Source organism: Sinocyclocheilus grahami, unplaced genomic scaffold, assembly GCF_001515645.1.
Source record: "Sinocyclocheilus grahami isolate Dianchi unplaced genomic scaffold, SAMN03320097.WGS_v1.1 scaffold14.1, whole genome shotgun sequence".
Classification (NCBI taxonomy): domain Eukaryota; kingdom Metazoa; phylum Chordata; class Actinopteri; order Cypriniformes; family Cyprinidae; genus Sinocyclocheilus; species Sinocyclocheilus grahami.
The window spans coordinates 3561740-3589535 of NW_015505193.1; the positions used below are offsets into that span (position 1 = coordinate 3561740).

Consider the following 27796-nt stretch of genomic DNA (forward strand, 5'->3'; position numbering starts at 1 on the left):
CTCTGGGTGGAACATCTTTGGTTTGATTCATGGATAATCTCATTGTCATCTTATCATCCCAAAGACCAGCGAACCAGAAAGAAGACATGAACGAGCAAGCAGCTCTGCAGATGATGGTGTGTCACCGTTGCACATCGAGCTGCATGAAATACAAACAACTCCAAACTAATCTGAAAGACAAGTGCTACACTCATGATCCTAAATCTAAAATAGCATCAACTATTTCAAAGCACTAAAGTAACTCAAATGCGTACTCAGTAGTACATATTCTGTATGTGGAGAAAAATAGATATCTTTGGAGGCAAAAAGGTTTCATGATCATTCAGATTTGATTATTATTTTTGGTTTTCAGAACATTCACTCGGACTGCAATCAAATCAATCTCTCGCTCGTGTATCTGCAGCTCTTCACACGTTAAGGCCATTATTTAAAAGCTATCGGTTTTGCCGAACTAAGAAGCATCCAGCATTTTTGGTTACTTTGTACTCAAAAGAAGAAATAAACTACGGAAAAAGAAATCCATCTCCACAACAGAGGTCAAACACACACATTCAGTACGGGTCAACCGCCCGGAAAAAACCCTGTCCATCAAACCATGTCACTGTACAAAACACATGGCTTTCAAATCATCCCTGAGATAAAGAAAATCAGACACGACTACTGCTAAACATTCAAAGGTAAAATGAGGTAGTATAAACCAGGGACTATAAGAGCAAAAATACACACATTCATACGACGAACCTGAGAAATCTAACGTGACCTGAAGTGGAGTCGCAAATAAATCATACGTGATCATCACCGAGTAAAATGTTCAGCTGAAAGTTTAACGTTTATGAACCTGAGGTAGGTCAAAAATGCAATGAGCTGGGTAGCTCCGCCCACTGTGATTATTCCTATTGGTCCCAAGTCCTGCATATTAAACAGCAACTATGTTCTGATTGGCTGTGAAACAAACTGCATCTCGCCAACTCGGGACGGGTTAAAAAACCTTCTCACACTTCAGGATTAAACAAACACACAAACTAATGCTGAAAATAACGCTGTCGAGTGTATAAGTGGACATTAAATACTTAGTAGATAAACTGAGGTAGATTAGGAAGTCAAGAGAGGTTTTCCGCTCTCTCTCGCTGAGGTTACGTCAGAAACGTGACATTCACGTCGCACGTTTTGGACGTTTTTTTGTTTGTTTTTAACACATTCAAGGTGGGTGAGATTCTAGTTTCTTTCAGACACACAATCTTTTATGAAAACCAACAGAAAAATACATTCACCGAGAAAGAGGGCCATGTGGACGTCTCGGGTCGTCCAGCACTGCTCAGTAGTCCGTTTAAGCAGCAGGGGGCGCCAGAGGGCATACGCGTTTTGTGCTAAACCATCATTTCATGTTCCTGAAGTGTTGTTTCCGTTATTGGGATCATGTGGAGATGCAGCTTTTTCTCTGTAACCTCGTGGACGGGCGTTTCGGCCGACGCTTCGCTCTCCTCGCCCCGCAGGGAGGCCGGGTGACTGCCGACACCCAGAGACAGGTTGGTCGCCTCAGTGTCATCGTGAGAGAAGCGTCCCGAGTCGCCGGTCTCGTGGCTGCCCTCGCTGGAATGAGAGCCCTCGCTGTCGCCCCCCGGTGGCCCAAACAGGCCCTGCAGAGAGGACGGCGGGTGCTGAGGAGAGGTTTCCGTGTAACACAGCAGGGTGGTGCCATGATGATAGGGATAAGAAGGACTGGAGACCCTCTTCACATCCTGATGGAGGAAGAAAACACCAGTAAACAGCAAAGAAAGAAAGACTTTCTGAACTGAAGAGACCTAACATGAGCGAGTCTCGTAAACCCTGTCATAATTCAACCCAAAAGCATAATGGAACAGATACAACATTTTAGTTTGCTTTAAAAAGCAGAAAACAAACAAAAATTAAGCCTGTTTTATTTTTGGGATTGCGACATTAAGCAAATAAAGTAAATTCCCCCCAAATTCTCATTAATGTAATGTTAAAAAACTGATGCATTATTTAAATTAATTAAAATAAGACATTATTTTTTAATAATATGTTCTTATAATTATTTCAATAACCAGTTATTTCAGTTGATTTATTGTTATATACTATAATAGTATTTATAAATAATTTTTCATTTTTTAATTTTTCCATGTGCTTTTGTCTTTTACATTTCTATTTAGCTTTAATTTACTTCTATTTCAGTTTTAGCAATGTCAGTATTTCAACAATCTTATTTTATTTCAGATAGCTGTCAAGGCAACATTTAAAATCTGTACGTTTTTCAAGTTTAAATGTGTAATCTAATACTTGATTTCATTTTATTCCAATATTATTTCAATTAAAGGAAACGATTTTTAATAGTTTGACCTTAACACAGCTTTATACATCATGCCAGTATTTACTACCTTCAATTTATACTCATTTCAAATCATTTAAACATAAATAGTTTTACTATAATAATGTTACATGAACATAATATATTATATTGTATAATTTCGAATATTGTTAAAAATTAAAAGCATTGTTTTCAGTGTTTTTTCTTCCCCAAAACTTATTTTCATATTTCAATTTCATATTTCTTTTGCTGATGCTCTCAGCTGTCATGATGCTTTTGTGCCGGATGTTAGATTATGGCTCTATCTGACCGTTTGTTTAATAAAACTGTAACGTTTCATACCTTGTTATCCCTCTTAAAGAAGTTCCATCTCTTTCTTCTCTTCTTCTCAACAGTGGGCTTCACTGGCCCATAGCTGTTAATGATCAGATTTGTTCCACCCTAAAACAGTAAAACACATTCATCAGAATATTGTTTCCACAAAGGACATTGCCTGCTATAAAACAAACACACACACACACACACACACAAAAGGTATTTTTAGGCAGGGATGTGTCATTTTAAACATACCTTTGCGTCGATGAAATGATCCCTCATCATGGGCATCATCACCTCCACACTCTCAGCTTGACTCTGATTGGCCAGACGGACAGCAGTGGGCGGAGTCTGTCCTCCAGGTTGTCTGATGGATTTGGTAGCGGAAGATTTCCTGTCATGAATAATGCAGGTCAGTAACAGAATCATCATGGAAACAGTCAATTAACTGACATTTGAGAATGCATTTGTAATTACTTTGATATATAGCCCGATAATATGCAATAATTAGCAAACAAAAAAAAAAAGTTTATTGGCATGCAACAGTGTTTTTTATGTATGATTTATACTATGCATAAATGTCACCCTGGACCACAAAATTAAGTTTAAGTGTCAATTTTTCAAAATAGAGATTTATAGATCATCTGGAAGCTGAATAAATAAGATTTCCATTGATGTAAGGTTTGTTAGGATAGGTCGAGATACAACTATTTGAAAATCTGGAATCTGAGGGTGCAAAAAAATCTAAATATTGAGAAAATCATCTTTAAATTTGTCCAAATGAAGTTCTTAGCAATGCATATTACTAATCAAAAATTAAGTTTTGATATATTTACAGTAGGAAATGTACAAAATATCTTCATGGAACATGATTTTTACTTAATGTCCTAATGATTTTTGGCATAAAAGAAAAATTTATAATTGTGACCCATACAATGTATCGTTGGCTATTGCTACAAATATCCCCCAGCGACTTAACACTGCTTTTGTGCTCCAGGCTCACATATGATAAATTATACTACTATAGTATTTGTTCATATTTTGAATTAGCTTTTATTTTTATATTTTCAGTTGTTATTTAAATTTTTAAAAGTTTTAGTTATTTTGTTATGTGCTTTTGTCATTTTTATTAGTTATTTTTAATATTTCCATTTATATTTCTAACAAAACCTTTCTATTTATAATATTTCTATTTACTGTAGCTTTATTTTATTTCAGTAATTGTAACTTCAACTTAAACATTTTTCAGTTAGCTGCCAAGGCAACATTTCTCATTTTTAAGATTTTGATTTGATTTGATTTCAGCTCTATTTCAATGACATAACTGAATTTCTTACCTGCTTTTACTCCTGCAGGCCAGTATGAGGATGCAGATGATAATGCAGGTTAAAGCGATACACACGCCCACCACTATCCCTGTCATTGACCTCTGATCCAGGTGATAGAAACCATCAGAAAACGCTGCGGATGGAGCACAAAAACAGTATTAAGATGATGTGAAGTGAGTTTATGCCATCTATGTGGATTTTCAAATGAGATCATGTATTTGAATGCAATATTAACATCTCCCAGCTTAAAGAGGGCACTGCATGACTACACAGGACCCGTTATTCACCTGTGCCGTGTGTTTGGGAGGCGTGTGCGTCTGCGTCTGCGCGCACGCTCAGTTCTACTGCAGGTGAGAACGGCCCGTCTCCCATCTGATTGGACGCTGAGACCTTCACCAGGTACACCTGACCGGACTGAAGATTCTCCAGCAGCGCCATCGTGACGCTCCCTGACAACGAGGGTAACATTATTAACCAAATATAACATATACACCTATCAATAATTTACATCGTAGACTCGAAATTACTGTGGACCTCGTGGGAAAATTCTGTTTCAGCTGATTTGCAAATGACTTTTATCTGCATTCATTAACTGTGTGAATCTCAAAGACAAATAATTCAAATTTAAAAAATATAGAAATGTATACTTTGCATTACGACAAGATTATTTATGCTCAAACCACAGGCCAACGCTGGTCCATAATGACCATTGATTTGGCCAAATCAGGAAAAACAACCAATTAACTGACATTTGTGAACGCATTTGCAAATACTTTGATATATGACCTAATAATCTGCAATAATATTTTCAGTTTCCATTTTAATTTTAGTTTAAGTTTTAGTAATTTTGTGTGATTTCTTTCCATTTTATTAGTTATCAGTTTTTTATATTTTTATTTTTAATTTCTTTTTACTTCAGTTTTCCTTTTAGTAATTTTAGAACTTGTTACTTTTTTTAAAGTTAGCTTCCAAGGCAACATTTCAAATTTTCATTTAAGCTTTTTATCAAATATTTATAGGGGAAAAAAACATTGAAGCATATATTTATAATTTATCTTTTTGCTTTATTTTTATTTATTTATTTTTTGCATTGAAATGATACAGAATATAAGTGAATTTCATTTAAAAAATAGAAATGCAACATTTCATTTAATGCAACAATTATTTTTTGTCTCTTCATAGTAAAAAGTATAGGCACCTCTGATTTGATTAAATTTTTTGCATTTGAAATTATTTTCATAAATGTCAAAGTAAAACAAGCACATTTAACCTAAATTAACCAATGATTTTTTCATTAAAATCAGCAAATATTAAATTCAGCATAACAAACATTACTATGATGAACTGTATAAATATTTATAAAATATAAATAAGCATAAATATTTAATACATTCTGAGAATTATATATTTTTGCATTACATTATTATTAAAAATTGTGTTTACGTTTATGCAAAATATTCTTTTGATAAATTTATTTTGATTTTGTGCTGAAATATGACACAGGCATGTTCTTGACAGGTTTTGTGAGATTTGCCCAACTGGGATTTTTATTGCCGGACTCTTTCATCTTCATGTGACAGCACAGGATCAGAGTTTTACTACAAACAGAACACTCCGTCAGCACCGCAGCGGTTATTTGTGACCAACAGATTTAGGGTGTTGAGGGTTAAATGTCAAAGGTTTAGTGACTAGTCTCATTCCAGTACCACCCAAAACCTCCTGAACCAGCAGCGCATCTCTGCAGCCGTAACCGCCAAACCGCAGTGTGATTTATCCTGCAGAGCAGGCTGGGAATGACCTCAGGGTCTGAGCCTCACCACGGCCTCATGTTTAGATCCGGAGGGCTGTGCGTGGAACTGAAAACAGATGACATCCGTGTGGAACGGCAGTCCTGCTCATCTTTTACAGTCACTGGATTTAGAGCTAATATACACTGAGCTGTTCACAAGAGACCTGTTTCAGCACCTAGTGAAATGCTCCATTTCTATTCAATTCAAGTTTATTTGTACAAAGCAGTGTTTTTAAAAGCAGCTTTACAGAAAATGCTCGTTTCAATGTAACCATTAGTACAAATACATGCAAGTATTCCGTTATCTGCCACAGATGAGTGTGTCAGAGTGTTATTTCAGTATCAATGAGATGCTATTATAGTTTTCATTTATTTGAATTATTGTTAAAATTGTACTCATTTTTTGTGTGTGTGCTTTTTTTTTTTTTTACAGTTTTAGTTATTTTAGTACATCATCAAGTTAAACTAAATGAAAATGAGAAATATGTCTTTGGGAACTAGCTGAAAATAAGTTTATGGTTCAAATACGTTTAGGATTTTTTAAGTTTCAGTTAACATTTATTTTATTTCAAGTAACAACAGTTTCCGACATTGATAATAAATCAGCATATTAGAATGATTTCTGAAGATCATGACAATCACCCACCCACCCACACACACACACACACACGCACTCACGCACACACTCACTCACACACACACACAGGCACACACACAGACACACAGACACACACAGACATACAGACACACACACACACACACACACGCGCCCACACAGACAGACAGACATACAGTCTCCGGCCGCCCATGCTCTCCGTGAAGCATACAGGATGGTGTAGCGTGTCACAGCGATGCTGAGCTCGTCAGGTGGTCTCCATGACACCAGCGCTGTGTCTCCTTCAATCAGAGTGACTTTCACTCCTACAGGAGCTCGAGTGGGAGCTGATCGGAGAACAGACAGACAAACAGACACCTGTCAATCAAAACCACTCAAAGCCTTCAGCAGAGAATGGAGACAGAAGCCCCTTCTTTTTCTCTGTATTCTACAGTATATACATATATATGTTTACCTTCAGGTAGTGTGGCCTGGTAAACCACGGGACTCCAGGGACTGGACAGCTGATCCACGTGAAGACGGACTGCAAACTCATAATTGGTGTTTGGGTGCAAATCAGTTACCATCAGACTCTGGGCAGCACTGCAGGAACACACACACACACACATACACACACACACACACACATACACATATGAGAGGACGAGCATCACAATCTGTGTGTGTGTGTGTGTGTGTGTGTGTGAGTGTCTATGTGTGTGTGTGTGTGTGTGTGTGTCATTCTGGGGTCAGTAACACTCACGTCTGCAGGTACAGCACCAGCGAGGCGTTCTGCAGTCCCACCGGGTTACAGCGGACCGTGTAGTTGACCGTCTGTCCGTCAGTGAAAGCGGGTCGGGCCCAATGCAGGAACACAGAGGAGGAGGAGTTACTGTGGGTGTAAACGTGATGAGGTGGCGGAGGGGGCGGGACCAGACGATCACGGACCGCTGCAAACAAACATAAAAATATGTTTTCATGATAATGCTTTTGAAAGAAGTCTGTTCTGCTCACCAAGGCTGAGTTTATTTGATTAAAAATACAGTAAAAATTTGAAATATTATTACAATTTAAAAGAACTGTTTTCTATGTGAATATATTGTAAAATGTAATTTATTCCTGTGAACTTTCAGCATCATTCCTCCAGTCTTCAGTGTCACATGATCTTCAGAAATCAGTATAATATGCTGATTTGCTGCTCAAGAAACATTTCTGATTATTATCAATGTTGAAAACAGTTGTGCTGACGAATATTTTTGTGGAAACGGTGATGCATTTTATTTTTCAGTATTCACAGATGAATAGAAAGTTCAAAAACACAGCATTTATTTGAAATAGAAATCTTGTCGGTCGCTAGACTCACAAACACATCCTGGTGTGCTGATAGTCTGGTCGGCCTGGTATCCTTCACCCATGAAACTGTAGGCCAAGAGTTTGACATGGTACTTCTTCCTGGGGTCTGTAATAAAGAGAGACGAGAAGAAAAATGCAAGTATCAAATTAGTTTCTACAGTATTTTTCAAATGGAACATATGGGTGTTCACATATACAGTGACAAATGAATTCATTTATCAAGAAAGTTGCTGATTTATGGCAAAAGCGACATAAATACAAAAAAGAACAATAAAAAGCAATAAAAAAAAAGAAAGAAAAGTAACTTTAAAAGTTTAAAATTAACTTCATTATATTCATATGTATATATATATATGTATGCGTGTGTGTGAGTGCTGGGTAGTAACCGATTGCATGTAATCTTAATTACGTCATCAGGTTCCACTTGTAATTAAATCATATCACATTTTAAAAGATTTGTAATCAGACTAGTTACTACATTTTTATTCACATGGTCACATGACATGCAGGTAAACAGGTATGATATTTAATATTTTTTATTAAAAGTTAAATTTTTTTTTAAAAATTTAAAAAAATGTATGATTTATTTAGTTATTAGCTTTTCATTAAACTCACTAACCGCAGTTTGGGAAACTTTGATTTAATATAATGTTTAATGCACTTCATCTTGTTAACACCAAATGGAATATATTTTTTTCTCTTTGTATTTTTATATCAATGTATTACAAGATTATCCTGTTTAAATCTATGTGATAAAAAAGTTAGGTCAAAAGTAATCTAAAAGTAATCAAAAAGTAATCAGATTATATGACCTGAAATGTGTAATGTAGTGGATTGCGTTACTAACTACAAATTATTTCATTTAATTTTGGAATCAGTAACAGACATCAATTTGTTTGTAATCTACCCAGCACAGTATGTACATTTATATATATATATATCAAGCTTCATATGATATATATGTATGCATGTATATATAATCTTTATATATACATACATGCATACATACTATATCATATGAAGCTTGACAGTTTATGAAATTATGCATTATGTCTGCTACAACTGAAACACAAACACTTTCCCCTCCAGAAAATTCATTTTTTTGTGGCAACAATATAGATTTCTTGTCAAAATAGAATGGCATCTTATTTCTTCCTGTAAAGCATGTAATCTGTGATCAGACTTTAAAAAGCTTTGGTCAGTTAATGTGTGTATGGGGCATAAGAGAATGTGTGTGTGTGTGTGTGTAACAGCAGATGTATATGGTCAGCGGACATGTGTGTGTGTGTGTGTGTGTGTGTGTGTGTGTGTGTGTAACAGCAGATGTATATGGTCAGCGGACGTGTGTGTGTGTGTGTGTGTGTAAGTGTGTAAGTATATGGTCAGCGGACGTGTGTGAGTGTGTGTGTGTGTGTGTGTGTGTATGTGTATTAGATAGCGGTGCCGTGTGTGTAGCACGTGTGCATGTGTCTCTAATCATCAGCAGATGCCCAGAGCTGGAGGTGTTGGTCAGTGAGTTTGCGCTCAATCCTCCTGCTGGTCAACACAAAGTGAGGGCATATGGATATGGTCAGCGGACGTGTGTGTGTGTGTGTGTGTGTGTGTGTGTGTGTAACAGCAGATGTATATGGTCAGCGGACGTGTGTGAGTGTGTGTGTGTGTGTGTGTGTGTATGTGTATTAGATAGCGGTGCCGTGTGTGTAGCACGTGTGCATGTGTCTCTAATCATCAGCAGATGCCCAGAGCTGGAGGTGTTGGTCAGTGAGTTTGCGCTCAATCCTCCTGCTGGTCAACACAAAAGACGAGTGTCCATCCCCCGTTCAGTTCATCCACCCGTCATCCATCTGCTTCACCCTCTCACTAACTGACCACTGACCAGCGGCCACATCCCATTCACAACCAGTTAATCAGAGACCATTCACAGAGGTTAAATCAGAGACCCAAAGGCCATGGGAAACACACACACACACACACACACACACACACAGAGGTCAGCCACGTGACCAAAACCACGACCTCAAGCATCATAAAGGGACCTCGGACTGACAGAAAAATTGATAACTGATCAGAAACTGATCATCTGGGCTCAGATATTCAAATGAAACTCATAGGAAGCATTATTAAAAATTACAATAACAAAACTCTAGAAGTTACTGTCCAAGTATTTTTTTGCATTAATTAGACAACATATAAAAACTATTTTATAGATATGCCAAATTAGCTATTTTTAGTCAAGGAAATATTATCTAATAGACTGTATAGCATAACAAGAATAAACTACAGGTTTGAACACAAAACATAATCTTAAACATCCTGATAAACATGCTAATATGCACATTTAAAATCATTTAAAATTAGTATTTGTTATTTTTTATAATGATTTTATTTATAAATAAATATTTTGTGATTTTACAGTGATATGCCAGCAACAGCTATGGTTTCTATCGAGTAAATATTCAAGGTGGGAAAATTGTACTCATTGAAACTAACAAGTTGCTGCAGTTTCCATACTGTCCTGTAGTACTGACTTTGGTCACATGGTGGCGCTACACGAGACTGACATTACTGAACATGTTCTGAGCGTCAGATCCTACAACTAAACCAATCCTGAGAGTCTGCAACTGTGCAGCTGACACATAACATGGACATGAATGTTTTCAACAACAAGGGTAAAAATGTACATTTACACTAATATACTACATATATGTGTATCTATAGTGTATATTTGTGATTCTGTAAAGTTATTCCACTATTTCAAATTTTTTTTAGCTTTTGTGCTATTCATATTAACAGTCCTGCGGTGTGAAAAAATCAATTATTAAAAGTACAAATATTCCATGAGTCGGTATTATTTTAAATGAATTGAAATACTATTACAGTTTTTGTTAATATTTTGAATTAGATGTTTTATTTTCACTTTTCACTTTAATTTAAGCTTGAGTCATTTTGTTGTGTTTTTGTTATGTGTCTTTTAGTTTGTTTGTTTTTTTAAATGTCTATATAGTTTTATTAATTTGTATGTATTAGTTTTAGTTCATTTAGTTTGAGATATTTTAGGTATTTTAAGTTAAGCTAAACAAAAATGAGAAATGTCTCTTTGGCAACTAGTTGAAATAAGTTTATAATATAATATTATAATATAATAATATTTCAGTTAAGATTAATTTTATTTCAAGTAATCTAACATGTTTTGTTAATGGTTTTAGTTTTACTTTAGTATAATAACCCTGCTATGAGTCAGTGTTACATTTTAATTTTAGTTTAAGTAGTTTTGATATGTATTTTTGTCTTTTTTATATTTCATATATATATATATATATTGTATAAACACACACACACACACTTCTACTTAGTTTTAATTATTTTTTACTTCAGTTTTTCATTTTAGTACTTCAACTTTTCAAATGTTCAGAAATTTTAATTCAAGTTTTTTAAGCTTATGTTTTTCCATCTAATATTTATATTTCAGTTTTATTTCAATTAAAATGTTTTTTAATAGTTTCAGCTTTAGTTAATAAGAACAACACTGCCATCATGTGCCATGAGTTAATATGCGGTCATGAAAACTAAATGCATAATGAACAAAAATAATTAGTCAACTGCCCAGTTACTGTTACAGAGAAAACAATGAGCGCACTGATGAACTATGATCAGACTGAGGGTTAAAGGCCTCGATATGGATCTCAGACAGATGAAGCATTAGATCATCACTGATATGGGCAGAATGGTGAATCTGATCACTATCAGTCAGACTGATGGATGCACACACATAACATCACTGCCACTGAGATCTGGATCTATAGAGCGGGGGTTGAGGGGGCGGGGCCAAACCCAGCAGTCCTGTCCTGATTGGACGGTTCGGTAAGGAAGGTGTGGCTCTGAGATCCACAACTCTGAAGAGGCTCCGTGGAGCCGGTCAGGGGTCAAAGTTCACACACAGATAAAACTCCTTAGGAATCTGGAGTCAGAGGTCAGGGACACAAGACAGGTCTCTTTCTCCAGGCCATCAGCATTCAGAGAGAGATAAAGAAAGTATTTGGACGGGGAACAACACACAAAACACACTTTAAATAGCATGGAGAGTAAGACGTGCATGAGTCCACAAACAACAGTTAGCTAAATAAAATAAACAAATGCATTTTAAATAATGTTTTTTTTTCACTCAAATCTATCTATCTATCTATCTATAAATTGTAATATATATATATATATATATATATATATATAAAAAAAAATTAAAATATTTCAAATTTTGTATTTTTAAAAAATATTTTACGACGATTCTGTCAATTCATTTGTCTCTCTCTCGCTCTCTCGCTATATATATATATATATATATATATAAAAAAAATGTAAAATAAAAATGTCAAACTAAAGCAGGTCAGATATGCTGAAAAAATGTTTAATTTTAAAATAAATCTCAATTTTTGATTCCATTTCTGCTAAGACATAAGTACTTCAGTCATTACATATTTGCATGGTAAATCTTTAAAGCCGAATTCATCCGATATCATTACATGTGACGTTATGGTGCCTTGGAAGTCTGTCTGAAACCAGGAGGTATCAAAATGCTGCCTGTTAAGTCACTGACATTCGGTTTGGTACACAGCCGATGCAAAAGAGCACGTACTCAAGAGAAACACCTCGAACCCTAAACCCCAAATCCACCCTGGACAACAGCCTCCCTACGGTACAATAGCCCGGAGATATTAACCACACACACTGAGAGAGGGGGACATCTGACCTCTGACCTCTGACATGGAATCTGGGCAAGTCAAATCCTGTCGAGAGGGTCAGGGAGCAGCGCACATGCAGGACAGAACGTACAAAAAAATCAGCAAAAGTTTTTGAAATATGCAAGGTATCTCACCTCACTATAATATAAAGGAAGTATTAATTTTGATAAGTTTCAAACTGATATTATGAGGGGAAAAAATTATTCAAAATAGAATATTTTAATTTGACTGCTTTTGCCTAGGCCACGCCCCCGCAATACCTCTACTTCCCACCAGGGGGCTGTGGCACACAGTTTGGGAAGTCTGATCACATCACTAACACTAGCTATAAGCCACAGTAAGAACTAGGCTACTAATAAACAGCTATAGTTCTGAAGTGTATCAGGATTGTTTCTGAGTGTCTTCAGAGACCAAAAAGTATGAAGAAATCATGAAATATAGACAAATATCATCATATGTACAAAATATATCTACAAAAATAAACTAAATTTTTTCAGTTTCTGGCAAAAGCTTAAATATTTGTATCCTACCTCGATAAAATGTTTATATATATTTATTAGAAATATATATAAATATCTATTATGGAATATCTACAGTAATAAACCAGATTTTTATCATTTCTGGCAAAAGGGGTCATAAGGCCCCTCAAAAATCAGCAAAAGCCTAGAAATATGCAAGATATTTTACCTCACTATAATGAAAAACTTTTTGAATTATAAACAAATATCTACAAAATAAACTAGATTTTTACCATTTCTGAAGAAATGTGCAAAACTTACCATCATGACGCTCGAGAACTGATTGCACTGCATCATTTTATGTATTTTTTATTTTCAATATATTCAATATAAAGCACTTTGAATTACCATTATGTATGAAATAATGTGCTATATAAACATGCTTTGCATTGCCTAGAGCGTTGTGGATGGTTTCCAGGCGTTGCTATGGGGTTGCTAAGGTGTTCTAAGTGCTTTTATTCAAGTTGCTATGCAGTTGCTAGGGTGCTGACTTTGTAAACCCCACTACCAACAAATCTCCACTAATTGAAAATCTCCACTGAGCCAACTGTAGAAAATCAATATAGAAAATGCCCATCCGCTGTTCTGAGGTCAGCTCTCATGCATATTACAGCCGAGCTAAATGAACGAGCCTGCTTTAATTAAAGAGTGAGCATTAGAGGCCGTAACCCTCAGACCTCACACTAAATATCATGAATGACGCGCACCGGAGGAACAAACGAGCAGAAACATCATGTACAACACGCTCGACAGCATCTGTAACATGATGTTACCACAGAAACTAATTTAGTTTCTCAGTTTTACAATGGAAGTCTATGGGGTCAGGGTTCCTGAGGATTTAAAAGCAGAAATGCGAAGCTTGCATCATGAATCATGTGAAAGTTACCAGGTTTACTTGCTTTAAATGGTCATCATCAGTTGTGTGTGTGTGTGTGTGTGTGGTTCTGAGGTCAGCTCTCATGGATATTACAGCCGAGCTAAATGAACGAGCCTGCTTTAATTAAAGAGTGAGCATTAGAGGCCGTAACCCTCAGACCTCACACTAAATATCATGAATGACGCGCGCCGGAGGAACAAACGAGCAGAAACATCATGTACAACACGCTCAACAGCATCTGTAACATGATGTTACCACAGAAACTAATTTAGTTTCTCAGTTTTACAATGGAAGTCTATGGGGTCAGGGTTCCTGAGGATTTAAAAGCAGAAATGCGAAGCTTGCATCATGAATCATGTGAAAGTTACCAGGTTTACTTGCTTTAAATGGTCATCATCAGTTGTGTGTGTGTGTGTGTGTGTGTGTTTGGTTGGGGGTGTTAGAGCTTTATATGAGGATCTTTGAAGTGAAGCTCGTCCCACATTCTGTCCCCCTACAGACATAAAACACGCCATAAACCTCCCAATGCTTTCTCTTCCAGTGCTCTCTGCTCCTCTTTTCACCTCCCCTGGACTGATAAACCGTAAACTCTCCCTGAGAGGTGTCTCAACTCTAATGAATAGAGTTCAGCTCCTTCACATCTCTCTGAATGCAGCACGAAGGTTGAATTACAGCTTAAACTACATCCACAGTAACGGCAAATTTCGACTCGTTTCTGTTTGTAAAAAAACAAGAACAAACAAGTTGACAATTGTGTCCTTACAATGTCTTACAAAGTCTATTTGGCAATGAATATTGCATCATAGCAAGGATAATTCATTAAAGAGATCTCTATAATATTTCAATCGTTCAACTACACATAAAAAAAGTTCATTCTCAGTATTTTTGTCTTGTTTTCAGTACAAATATCTAATCATTCTTAAATCCCTGAGATGCAAAATTACATAAGATACTAAGTCTTGTTTTCAGAAAAATAAATAAATCAACAATTATGCTTAAAACAAGAAAAAAATAAAACTTTCTATGGGGTCAGAAAAATAAACTTAATTCAAAGGGAAAACAAGATTATTTTTCTTACCCCACTGACAGATATATAAGCCAAAACTTACTTAAATTTGATTTAAAAAATATATTTTTAGGTCATTTTGTATCTTAACATTTTGCATTATGCAAATAAACTATGAATAAATTAAGAATGTTTAGATGTTTGTAATGGAAAACAACAAATGTACCAAGTAAAAAAAATATTTTTTGTATTTTATGTAGTTCTCGGTTATGTTTCATTTAAGTATGAACTTTGTCTCAGATTATCTCTTAAAATCAGACACAAATGAGTCACTAGTTGTCATCCAGTAAAAGTAAAGAGCTGCTCAGATCATTTGATGAGAAATGTATAAGCTCATACTCAAATTTCTGACTTGGTTGCAGAATCTGAGCACAGTTTGAGGCATTTTGGGATCTTTTCTAAAACACGTGTGAGATTACTGGGGTTTTTCTGAAATCCTTAAGCAAAAGTCTCTATTTGCTCTGCATTTAACCTCAGTGCTGTCTAGGCGAAGCAATTGAGATATTTGGCCACCTACATTAAATTAAATTCCTATCAGTCATTTCATGTAAAACTTATGCAAATATTATGTCCAGAACTGGACTTTTCTGATTTGAATATCAGCTGGCTGACCTCTCTACGGCCACAGATGGCCACTGGTCAAGCAAAGCATTGTGGGACAGCATTCATGACCACCACTGAATTACAGGCCTGGATGAGAGTGACCTTTCGGGGCACGAGAGGGCGAGCACACCACAAACGTGCAACGCCCTCCTCCAGAGGCTCATGGGAAGATCAACACTGACCAGCACTTAGGCACTGGTCTGGCAGGGTCAGAGGTCAGAGGCCAGAGGGGGGAAGGTGACTGGGAGTTTAGGGAGGAGAGCCACAAATCTACATATCTGAAAAACACTTCAGTGCTTTTGTTCTTGGCAACTGGCCTGTTCATTTAGAGACTCTGGATGAAGCAATGAACAGGCAGATGTGAGTCTTTGAGTGTATGGCATCACATCTTGCTGTTTTTCATCTATCTATCTATCTATCTATCTATCTATCTATCCATCCTTCCATCCGTCTATCTATCTATCTATCTATCTATCTACTTTTTAAAGTTTTTTTCAAATCTTTCAAACAAACCTGAATTAAAATTTCTTTGAATTTCACTTCATTTTTATTTTACTTTCCGATATTCAAATTTGAATATGCAATTCCACATCCTCAATTCAAATTAAATTCAAATTCAGAAACTGATTTTTTTTTCCAGTTCTGAACAGCACGTAATTCTGCTCCATTCAGTGTTGAACGCTGGACTGAAAGTGGCATGTTCAGTGTTTACACAAACTAGCATCCCACTCTAACCAATCAGACTCCCAAACCGCCACTACAACAAACAAGGCACATTAAAAAAAGATTCCCCATTTCGGCACATCTGCACACAGCTGCTGGATTTCATTGGGTGTTTGGAAGTCACTAGCACTCACCCAGGCCTCCAATGGTGTGCTGGCGGAGGTGTGGGGGAATCTGGGTCGGCGGTCCTTCTGGTTCGCTCTCTTCATGGTAAGAAAGTTTGAAGCCCTGCAATCCAGTGCCGCTGCCCGCTGGGAGATGCCAACGCAACACCACAGTCGTGCAGTTCAGAGACTCCAGCTGCAGCTCTGGTGCCAGGGGCACTATGGGAGAAAATACACAGACAATCAGAAACACATCTTCATATAAGTTGTGCATGAAAAATTATAGAATGCATGTTGAGTTGAGTGTCATTAAAACGGCTTTTTCTCAGACTACAAAACGTGGTAAGTTTAGACTGCACGGTTAAACGGTTCATTCCTGATAGAAAGAACAAAACATAAAAAATGTCACTACAGACCCGACCAGCCCTGTAACCTCAGGAGAACAAATCTTCAAGATTTAGCGGCCACAACTGCTGCTATGAATCTCTCGAGTCCAGACGAGACGGGACCTCACAGGAACACCGCTGGGGTTAAATCAATCCTAGCTTAATTAAACACACTCCCGCAGAGTTTCCTGTGGCTCTGCTGTATCTTTGTAGGCATTAAATTTAACCGTAGTAATCTAACAGAGTGGGTTCCAGTAGATCACAGGTGACAGAGTTTCATATGTGAGCTGAGGCTTACAGTGGGACTGGAAGATCTGTAGAGGCCTGCAGCTCTCGCTTTATAACCCATGACTAAAAGCTTTCCCATGTGGATGAGAAGAAGGGTCAAAGGTCATGCAGGAACAAATGCAATGCCTTAACAAGATTATCAGCCCAAAGCAAAGAGAAAGAGATCTTTTCAAAGCATGTGTTGCAGGTTTTACAATTTTGCACTTACAAACAGACATCAGAAGATTCACATCTAAACAGTCCAAATAATCAACACCAACTTGGATTAGACCATTTATAGCACATTACTAGAAGGATAGAACGACAGACAGACAGACAGACAGATAGATAGATATATAGATAGATAGATAGATAGATAGATAGATAGATAGATAGATAGATAGATAGATAGATAGATATAGATGTTCCACCTTTAGTGCTGGAAGCCTTCGGTGTTCTGTGGGATGTCCAGGCCGATGGTTCTCCCCATCCCATGCTGGTTGCTGCAGCGATGCGGAGCAGATACGTGGTGTCGGGCTGAAGACCCTCCAGGAGGTGATGGGTTTTGTGTCCTGAGAGCTCCAGCTGTGTCACTGCCCCGTCTGTGCTGGTCCTGTACGAGAGGCGGTATGCAGAGACACGACCGCGACTCAGCTTATGAGACAGAGGCTGCCACGACACCTGGATATCAGAGGGACTGCGGCTGGTGAGGCTCAACTCAGGAGCACGCAAGGGAACTGAGCCAGAGAGAGAGAGAGAAACGAGAAATAACATTTAATTCATGACAGATAGTACTTATGAATATCACAGACTCTTGATAAGCAATTGTTTTGGTACAAGATACTTTGACTAGCATTATGAGTGGATCTCAGGGGAAAATACAATTATATAATGCATACAACAACATAAAGTTGCATCTTTTCTTAAAGGCAGATCATTAATCTCACTCAGCTCGATCATAAATAAAATGGAGTGAATGGGTGCCGTCAGAATGAGAATTCAAACAGCTGATAAAAACATCACAATAATCCACAAGTAACCCACAGCACTCCAGTCCATCAGTTAACATCTTCAGAAGACAAAAGCTGCACGTTTGTGATCTGTACATATTTCTCTCATGATTCAGATGAGACTACTTTTTCACTGGAGAAAGCGTTATTATGGATAGAGCAGAAAAGCAAGATTGAAGTAAAAAAAACGTATTGATGTATTTGTTTCATTCAAACACGCAGCTTTTGTCTTCTCCAGATGTGAACTGATGGACTGGAGTGGTGTGGATTACTTGTGATGTTTTTATCAGCTGTTTGGACTCTCATTCTGACGGCACCCATTCACTGCAGAGGATCCATTGCTGAGCAAGTGATGCAATGCTACATTTTTCCAAATCTGTTTAGATGAAGAAACTTTTTAATTTTTATTTTTGGGTGAACTATTTCTTCAATAGAACACAGCAATGTTTGGACACATCCTCATCCTCTACTCACCGTCCTCGAGTGTCCGCTGTATGACATGGTCAGACATGCGACTGGCACCCATTGGCATGTACGCTACGATGTAGAAAGTGTAGTTCCGCCCAGCCTCTAGCTCATCAATGATGTAGCGGTTGGTATCGTTACCGATAACAATCTGGTACTCTTCGTTATTTAGACCTGTTGGGACATGACAAGCCTTAAAGTCCTCATGAAATCAAAAGTCGGCAGTAAAGTTGGCAGCAACTTCCAGTTCAAATGGACTTTAATGTTTCACAATGTCTGGAAAGCATGACAAATTCAGCTACATTGCTACACTTTGCAATGCCAAGGTCAATGCTTCGATTCCTAGGGAAAGTATGAACACATAAAATGCATTCTTTGAATGCAATGTAAGTCGCTTTGAATAAAAGCATCTGCCAAATGCATAAATGTATTACGCACAAAATTCTATCTAATAATGCACAGAAACTAAATTACCCAAAATGAAAAAATGGTGTAGAATTGACTTTGAAACCATTTTCACACATAAATTGCTGGTAAATTTCACACGTAATTACAAAGGAATGGCAGTTAACACATTGAATTAAACATGAAATTCTGATGTTAAAAGACTGAAATAGTATTTTCTTGTAAAACATACTCTAATAAATTTTGTTTTCATTTTTACAGTCCAGAGGAAAGTTCTATTGTCCCAAATGCATGCTCCTTATCCTTTATAAATCGAAATACATGAAGTCTACTAGTATGTGTGGCAATTCAAAAACCAGTGCCAGTATAAAAAGAAACATGTCAACTCAATCAACACGGCCATGCCTTCTTTTAATTAACCGCTTTATCAATGCAACTAAAGGCAAATTCCACCTGCTGGTTTTCCCACAAGTCCACTGCACCTGAAAACACTTTAATTAGCCCACATTATGATGCTCAAATAAAAGAAACACTATACAGCATTGAGGCCCCAACTGAATATCTGACCCAATAAACAAGATACTCCACAGTCAACAGAAAAGGCCTTGTTCCGGCGCTGAATGGCCACGCTGAAGACTTTGACTCTGACGCAGAGGCACAAACCCCCCAAAGCCTCTTCAGAGTTAGATTAAGACACTCCAACACTCTGGATAATTAGCCCCCTTTTGCACCCCTTTCAATCACTTCCGATGCTTTTTGCCCTCCAGAGCAGATGCAGTGTGGATTCTTTCTCTACAACTATTCTTCTCCCACTAAATGGCCTGGAATTCTGGAAGTCCAAGTGCAACCGGCAAAATCCCTAATAAAGATTTCACACTTGTCAGAACAGTTCCTGTTGGACATCTCATTGTTTTTTCTTCCTTATCTTTTCACAAGCAGGCAGGTGTTTTATTTGGACGTCTTTATCAAAAGCTAAAAGAATATCAATGCATTTAAATTGCGAGCAATTTATTGAACTAAACCAATTATCCTTGACATTTTTGTCCAGAAGTGACTATTTTTTTTCAGCAACAGAAACTACTTAAAGAGTACTCAACTAGTCAACCAGCTGTCATGAACAGAGCAAGAGCATTTACAACACAAAGTCATGAATATTTATAAATTAAAGGAATAGTCTGGCAAGAATGAAAATTTGCTTAAGATTTGCTCACCCTCAGGCCATCCAAGATGTAGATGAGTTTGTTTCTTCATCAGATTTGGAGAAATGTAGCATTGCATCACTGTCTCAGCAATGGATGCTCTGCAGTGAATGGGTGCCGTCAGAATGAGAGCCCAAACAGCTGATAAAAACATCACAATAATCCACAAGTAATCCACACCACTCCAGTCCAGCAGTTAACATCTCGAGAAGTTTTTAACTTTAAAATGTTGCTTCTGGCTAAAATATGAGTTTATAATCCATAATTTTTCATTCCTCCAGTGAAAAAGTCCATCTCCTCTTGTCCTCTCACATCAAAATGTTTGTTTAGAACTGTTCTTGGCTGTTTTGGCTTGTAAACGGTGCTTGATCTGTGCAGATTTTTCTCCTGATTCAGACACGATGAATATTTCACTGGATGAAGCGTTTTTATGGATTACAGACTCATATTTTAGCCAGAAGCAACGGTTTGAAGTTAAAAACATAATAATGATGGATTTGTTTCAGCTTTTTGCTTCTCAAGACATTAACTGACGGACTGGAGTGGTGTGGATTACTTGTGATGTTTTTATCAGCTGTTTGGACTCTCATTCTGACGGCACCCATTCACTGCTGAGCAAGTGATGCAATGCTACATTTCTCCAAATCTGATGACAAAACAAACTCATCTACATCTCGGATGGCCTGAGGGTGAGCACATTTTCAGCAAATTTTCATTTTTGGGTGAACTCTTTCTTTAATTGGGTTCTTGTGCATTTTCACCACAGTTTGCTCCATATTTCTCTGTTTACATCTGAGACACTCACCTTCTGCCTTCATGTAGTGTACAGAGTAAGCGATGACTTTGTCCGAGTTGTACATGGGTCTCTCCCAGGCCAGTAAGATGGCTGAGCTGGATACGGTGTCCGCACGGACATTTCTGGGCGCGCTCGGCCGGTTGTCCGACATTACTACGATCAGACGAGCCATGGCCAGAACTGAACCCTGCTCGTTCTCCGCCTGACACTGGTATATGCCGTCATCTTCAGGAATAATCTGGTTAATCACCAGTTTACTGTGAAAACAAACAATGTTTTTCATGATGAAAAAAACTCATTCATATACTGAGATCACACAAAACCTGTTAATACTGCATCTCAAACTCTAAAGTAAGAAAAGTTAAAAAGTAAAGTAAAAAATAAATTTTAGCAGTAGCATTTGTTGCACTGCCTTTTGAAAAATCACATGACTGAGAATGAGACTCACCATGGAGAATAATAAAAACTACTAAAAAACTAAAACATCAGGATGCATTACAGTAATGAGAATTTGGGAGAACATGTGATTAATTTTCTTTATTTTATATAATAAGAAAATGAATATTATATTATATTATACTTTTATATGATGCAACATTAAAAATATGTTTTGTAACATGAATATTTATAGATGCAAGAAGTGAAAATGAACCTAGACACATATATTTAACATGCATGTTTAACATGTGTATGTTGAGGTGGAAATGAGCATGTCAATAGCACTAGTCCAAATCACTTCCCCTCCTTTTTGCTTTCAGGATCCCATGACAAACCCAGACAGGAAGACAAATTAGAGGAAAATCAGCTCAAACACCATTAGCAGAGCACTGAATAATTAACCCTCTCTTGTTCCACATAAGAAACCAGCTGATAAATATTTCAGCAGGACAGAGTTTCCAGCAGACGAATGAGCCAATTCAAACCCAGAGCGACATCAACGTCGGGCATCAGGTAGTGCTCAAAATATACACTTCAAATCAAATTCAAGACAAACAGAAACACATGCAATGGACTCTAACTTTAAGGCAGCAGCATCTCTGTCAGAAAGCTTTACATTAAGATGGTTGTGAATCTGAGGTGCATTAAACAATTCAAGCAGATGCAGCTATAAAAAAAGACTTCCAAGAGACACATTTATTGGTTCAGGCCATGCACGTTCTTGAATGCACTGATGTGTTTCACATGCCAGTACCTGTTATACATCTTGACGCGTCCGTTCGAGTGAACGGGTTCACCGTTCTTCAGCCATGTGATCTGAGGGGTCGGAAATCCCTCGGCCACACACGCGAAGCGGGCGGTACCGGCCCTCGGTCGGGTCACGCTTTCCGGCCACTCCACGAGAGACGGCGGCGCTGCACAAAAATACACACAGATGCATTTATTAAATGCATGTTTTTGTGAAATCTAAAGCAAATGTTTATTTATTAAGGCCATAAAACAGTAAAGGTAAAAGAGCATGCTCACAGGGTTTCTGCAGGTAAATTTACAAAAAAGTACAAAAAAATTAAGGAATAAATTGAAGGGAACACAATATGTCAATATGGTATATACAGTAATTGCAATGGTCTTGTATTAGCAATGCTTCAAAGTTTGAAAATATAAATTTGTACCAATCTCCATTACTTTTTTATTTATTATTTTATTTTATTTTACAAAAAAAAAAAAGTTTAAGGCTTGAAGAGCTCTCCTCACACTTACTAGAATATAGAAATAATTTTACTGTATCTTCTGATCACACTGCAAAAAGTAATGTCCTTCATCTATTTTTGTCTTGTTCTCCAGAGCAAATATCTAAAGATTTTTAAATTAAGAAACATTTTCTTGAGATGCAGAATGACAGAAGATTAGAAGTCTTGACTTCTGAGACATTTCTGAGTTTATGATTAAAACAAGGACAAATATGTCAATGCGCAATGTGACTTAATTCAAACAGAAACGTAATTTTCATTCCTTAATGAGAGATATTTTTTCTTGTTTTAAGCATAAACATTTTTTTGTTCAGTTTCTCAGAAATCAAGACTTCATTTGTTCAGTTGGCATCTCAAGTAAAAGTAACTTGATTTCAGCATGTCTAAACATTTGTACTTGAAAACAGAAATGCTGAAAAAGATATTCATTTTTTGCAGTGCATACAACACCATTTAACTCCATGAATTTGAATTTAATTTTAAGACCCGCAGAAACTCTGTGCTCACTATAATGATCTTTTACTTTACCTAAAACAGTTATATTAGCGGCGGCAATCGTATAGTTTCTGGTTCCTGGCGTAGTTGCGCGGCAAAAGTAGATTCCGGCGTGCTGGGGTTTCACGTCAGATATGAGCAGGTTTCCATTGCCAAGAACCTTTGTTTTGTGAACGTCAATGGATTTATGGTCAGCGCGGCTCCATGAGATCAGCGGACGAGGATTTCCGGTCGCCATGCACTCCAGCAGAGCCGTGCTGTGAACCGCCACGGTCAGATTTTGTGGACCGGCGATGATACGAGGCCTTTGAGGAACTCTGGGAGATGGAGCTATTGAGAAGCAAAAAAGAGAGGAAATGAAAATGATGCATATAAAATACTGTACTGTACATAAAAACTACTCTTTAGGTGTTTATCTAACCTGCGGTCACGGTTAGCACGGCCTCGGAGCTCCTGCGTCGACTGGCGATATTAGTCGCCACACAGCGGTAACTCCCAGCATCGGCCGGTTCAACTCCCTGAATTTGTAAAACGCCGCTGGGCAGCACTGTGATTCTGGATTGAGACATGCAAACATTCACTTAAAACAATATACGATAAAATATGTAATGTTTATAATGTACAGAGTAATACATCAAAAATAAATGTAACATTTGAAATAATTGTGGAACAAACATACTATATATGCATTATAATAAATTAAAGGCACAATATGTAAGATTTTTTTATTAAAATATCCAAAAACCACTAGAACAGTGTTATATATTTTGCTGACTTGTGTACTTACATTATCCCAAATGTTTTGAAAAATGTTTAAATCCAGAGAAATAAGCAATTTTAACTAGTGACACGGACCGTGTCCATAGTGTCATTACTAAGGACGTCATAACCCCTCGAATTCTCGAATTTTGTTTTGTAGAAAACATGGAAACACCAAAGACGCTTTATTAGACAGGTGACGACCGCACAGAGTAGCATTATAACAGAACTTTCAAACGTATCTAGTATGATAAAACAGCGCTGCTTTACCCCACATACGCACGCCCGGAAGCAGCGGAAGCGCTCGACTGTGGCATAAAAAAAGCTCTGCTGCTTTACCCCACATACGCACGCCCGGAAGCAGCGGAAGCGCTCGACTGTGGCATAAAAAAAGCTCTGCTGCTTTACCCCACATACGCACGCCCGGAAGCAGCGGAAGCGCTCGACTGTGGCATAAAAAAAGCTCTGCTGCTTTACCCCACATACGCACGCCCGGAAGCAGCGGAAGCGCTCGACTGTGGCATAAAAAAAGCTCTGCTGCTTTACCCCACATACGCACGCCCGGAAGCAGCGGAAGCGCTCGACTGTGGCATAAAAAAAGCTCTGCTGCTTTACCCCACATACGCACGCCCGGAAGCAGCGGAAGCGCTCGACTGTGGCATAAAAAAAGCTCTGCTGCTTTACCCCACATACGCACGCCCGGAAGCAGCGGAAGCGCTCGACTGTGGCATAAAAAAAGCTCTGCTGCTTTACCCCACATACGCACGCCCGGAAGCAGCGGAAGCGCTCGACTGTGGCATAAAAAAAGCTCTGCTGCTTTACCCCACATACGCACGCCCGGAAGCAGCGGAAGCGCTCGACTGTGGCATAATAAAAGCTCCACTGCTTTCGAGCCATGTGTCGCGCTCGTCTCTCATTAGCAATTGCTTCAGCGACCTCGTTTCGCTTTGACGGCTTTCCGCCTCATTCTGCTTCATACTACGACGTTAATAAATCGGCTGTGGGGATGAAGACGACAACTCCCATGATTCCACACTCACGGCGTCATCCAACTACTCCTTTGTTTCTTTGTTTGTTTTGAATACGCGCCCTCTAGTGGTGAAAACTTACATACTGTGCCTTTAAATTACCAAAATAAAGTACGAGTAAGTGGTCAACACTAAGCCCCTCCTCCTGCTAGTAGGTGGGCGGAGCTGTACCTTTCAGTGGCCAGTGGTAAAGTGACTCTGTTAAACTCCCAGGTGATGACTGGAGGGGGCGTGGCCATGATTTTACAGGTGAATCGTGCGACGGATCCCTCCATAACCGTGATTGATGCCGGCTGCTGAGTGAAGGTGGATAAACCTGCGGAAAGATAACAAAATAGTCACCATCATCTATATGAGAGTCAACTTCTTTAGACTCTAAGAATCTCAGTAGCCACTTATTGAGCTGTGAATGGATAATGTCTTGTCTTAATGGCAAATTTTATCATGTTCAAATGCCAGTGATGTGTGAGAGAATCAAAATAGGACAAAATAGAAAGAAGAAGGAGCGAGAGAGGTTTGGTTGTAAGGTGATCCAGCACACATACTCACACCGTCAGCAGAGATGAATGAGTCAAACTGAACCAAAAGCTTTAGATAAATACTAGCGGCAAACACCTCACGCCAGCATAACACCAACCTTTTGCTAACACTTCTCTCTCTCTGTGTGTGTGTGTGTGTGTGCGTGTGTGTGTGTTTCTCTCCAAACAAAACCCTTTTGCTTTGTGAAACCTTCACGTATTTCTCTCCAACAAAAACATTTGAGCTCTATTAGAAAGTCCTCATGTTTAGAGATATTTAAGGGTAGGGCTGCTCGATTATGGCAAAAAAAAATAGTTTAAAAAAGTCTTAAACTGTGTTTCCTTGAACTTAATTAATATATATATATATATATATATATATATACATGCATGAAATATAGGGTGTAATACATTTCAAAGTTAAAGCAAAAAAACATAAAAAAATATATAATACAACAATGGCATGGTGTTAAAAAAAACAAAACACAGGTGCATTAATAAGAGCAAGTAAATTATACTATTATAGTTTTTATTAATAGTTTTATTTTTATTTTCTGTTATTATTTTTTAATAACGTTTTAGTCATTTTTTTGTTTTTGTTATATATGTCTACAGTTTCTTTTTTCAGTCTCAGCTTTAGTTATTTTAGTACATCACATTAAACTAAATGAAAATGAGAAATAAGTTACATTTTTTAAATATTTTATTTCAAGTAGCACTTTTTTTAATGGTTTAATTTTAGTTAACTATAATAACCCTGGCTCCATTCCTTTAAAAAGACTCTTGTGGCTTTCTGAGTGATAATAATCACTAAAAGCAAACACAGCTCACCATAAACGGCCTGTTTTAGGACTGAAAGGCATTAATGTTGGTTTAACGCGTCTCTAGTTTCATGTTCATTTTTAACAAAAAATCTTTTAGTTTATATAACTACAACTTGATCGAGTTTGTGTTTGGCTGTGCAGCTGCTGAAGCAGCATTATAAGAGGATCTGTGAGTCTGTCCCTTCCACTGACCTGACCTCTCACCTCTGACCTCAACCAATCCTGAGCAGCAGTGAGCTCATCCCTGCTCAGGCATCCCGGCCCACCAAACATGAACCAGAAACCAAGCCACTAACACAACAGAGCAACACTAGAAGAGGACACTTCCGTTTCAGCGAGTTCCTCTCCTTCGCTCAGGAGACGCTTTCAGAGCAGCACAGGTCTGTGGATCAGTACACACAGGGTCATATCGTTGTTGTTGTTATAGATAATAATAATATCATATTTAATATAATTTTCTTATCTTTCATATATCGTGCAATTTATAAATTATTTTATGCATTATTTTATGATTCATGTCAAGGCTAAATCAAGCATGTAGTTATGATGAATGTCCAGATCAGATATAAAAATCACACAAATTCTGACTGTTCTCACTAAAGCCACATGGGGGAAAAAATTTATTTCTATGCAGTTTACTTACGCATATAACTGCTTTCAATAGACTGATATTAAAATAACACATATCCAGACAGGGATGAAACTTTCACCCTCTCTCTCTCTCTCTCTCTCTGTCCGTCTGTCTCAGCGAGTGATTGTCAGTGACGGTAAAGCAATACGAGTGTGTAAGTGTTTTCTGAAAGCGGATCATTACAAAGAGCCCTTAAAAGATCTTTTAGTGCAGGTAAGAGATGCCACCTCCATACTGACATTTCAGCCTTCAACACACACACACACACACACACACACACACACTCATGCTCAAACTACAGTGTTTCTGTCAAGGTAAAACATCACTTAACATCCTCATCACTTCGGCGTTCAACTGAAAGCTGTTCATTAGCATCTCAGCTTATCCTCTAGAGACCGATGAAGATGTTCTGACACACTTCCATGCAACTTTGACACATTAAAATGCCGTAATGTAGGATGCTAGTTAATCCATCTTTAATGGAAAAGTAATTTGAGATGTTTTAAGGTTTTATTAGCAGATGCATTATGCACAAGCGCGGTGAACAAACACAGTCCCGCTGTGTCGTGACCTGACCTCACCTCTCGCTCCTGCTTTAGAGAATTGACAACAGAGGCAAAGAATGCTTCGTCTGTGAACAAAAGGGAAGAATGCAAAGCCCAAAAGCTGGTCAATCAGGGTCCGTCCAGCAGGCCCCCGCCGGCCAATCAGAAGCCAGAATTGGCCCCTCATCATCCAATCAGAGGCCACGCTCAGGACCTCTCCCTCTGGCCTTTAGCCTCTCAGCCGTATGGGGGCAGGGAGGCCGGAGAATATCCCGAGACCCTTATCTTCCCCCCGAGCACTGAAAACAGCACGGCTATTGTGTCTAATCTGATCCGCTGAAGAGCAACAGGTCAAATGGTCACCCAGAGAGCAATATCTGTGATTAAATAAATGTAGAGTAGCACTCACACCGCCTGCTTAGACAGCGTTTTTAGATACAGACAGAA

General features: G+C 38.0%; 1 protein-coding gene across 1 annotated transcript in view; it reads right to left on the bottom strand.

Annotated features, from left to right (window-relative positions):
* Nucleotides 1-1208: 1208 nt before the first annotated feature.
* prtga (protogenin homolog a (Gallus gallus)) overlaps nucleotides 1209-27796 on the bottom strand; it is a 35482-nt gene continuing 8894 nt past the window's right edge. The window contains exons 3-19 of the mRNA XM_016293200.1: nucleotides 25003-25147; nucleotides 23466-23599; nucleotides 23078-23374; nucleotides 22054-22213; nucleotides 20871-21118; nucleotides 18471-18635; nucleotides 17418-17723; nucleotides 16364-16552; nucleotides 7717-7812; nucleotides 7117-7303; nucleotides 6829-6956; nucleotides 6551-6700; nucleotides 4257-4418; nucleotides 3979-4102; nucleotides 2897-3035; nucleotides 2669-2767; nucleotides 1209-1739 (exon numbers count right to left, since the gene is read on the bottom strand). Coding sequence (XP_016148686.1) covers nucleotides 1368-1739; nucleotides 2669-2767; nucleotides 2897-3035; nucleotides 3979-4102; nucleotides 4257-4418; nucleotides 6551-6700; nucleotides 6829-6956; nucleotides 7117-7303; nucleotides 7717-7812; nucleotides 16364-16552; nucleotides 17418-17723; nucleotides 18471-18635; nucleotides 20871-21118; nucleotides 22054-22213; nucleotides 23078-23374; nucleotides 23466-23599; nucleotides 25003-25147 — 3101 coding nt within the window. The 3' untranslated portion in view covers nucleotides 1209-1367. The remainder of the gene's footprint in view (nucleotides 1740-2668; nucleotides 2768-2896; nucleotides 3036-3978; nucleotides 4103-4256; nucleotides 4419-6550; nucleotides 6701-6828; nucleotides 6957-7116; nucleotides 7304-7716; nucleotides 7813-16363; nucleotides 16553-17417; nucleotides 17724-18470; nucleotides 18636-20870; nucleotides 21119-22053; nucleotides 22214-23077; nucleotides 23375-23465; nucleotides 23600-25002; nucleotides 25148-27796) is intronic.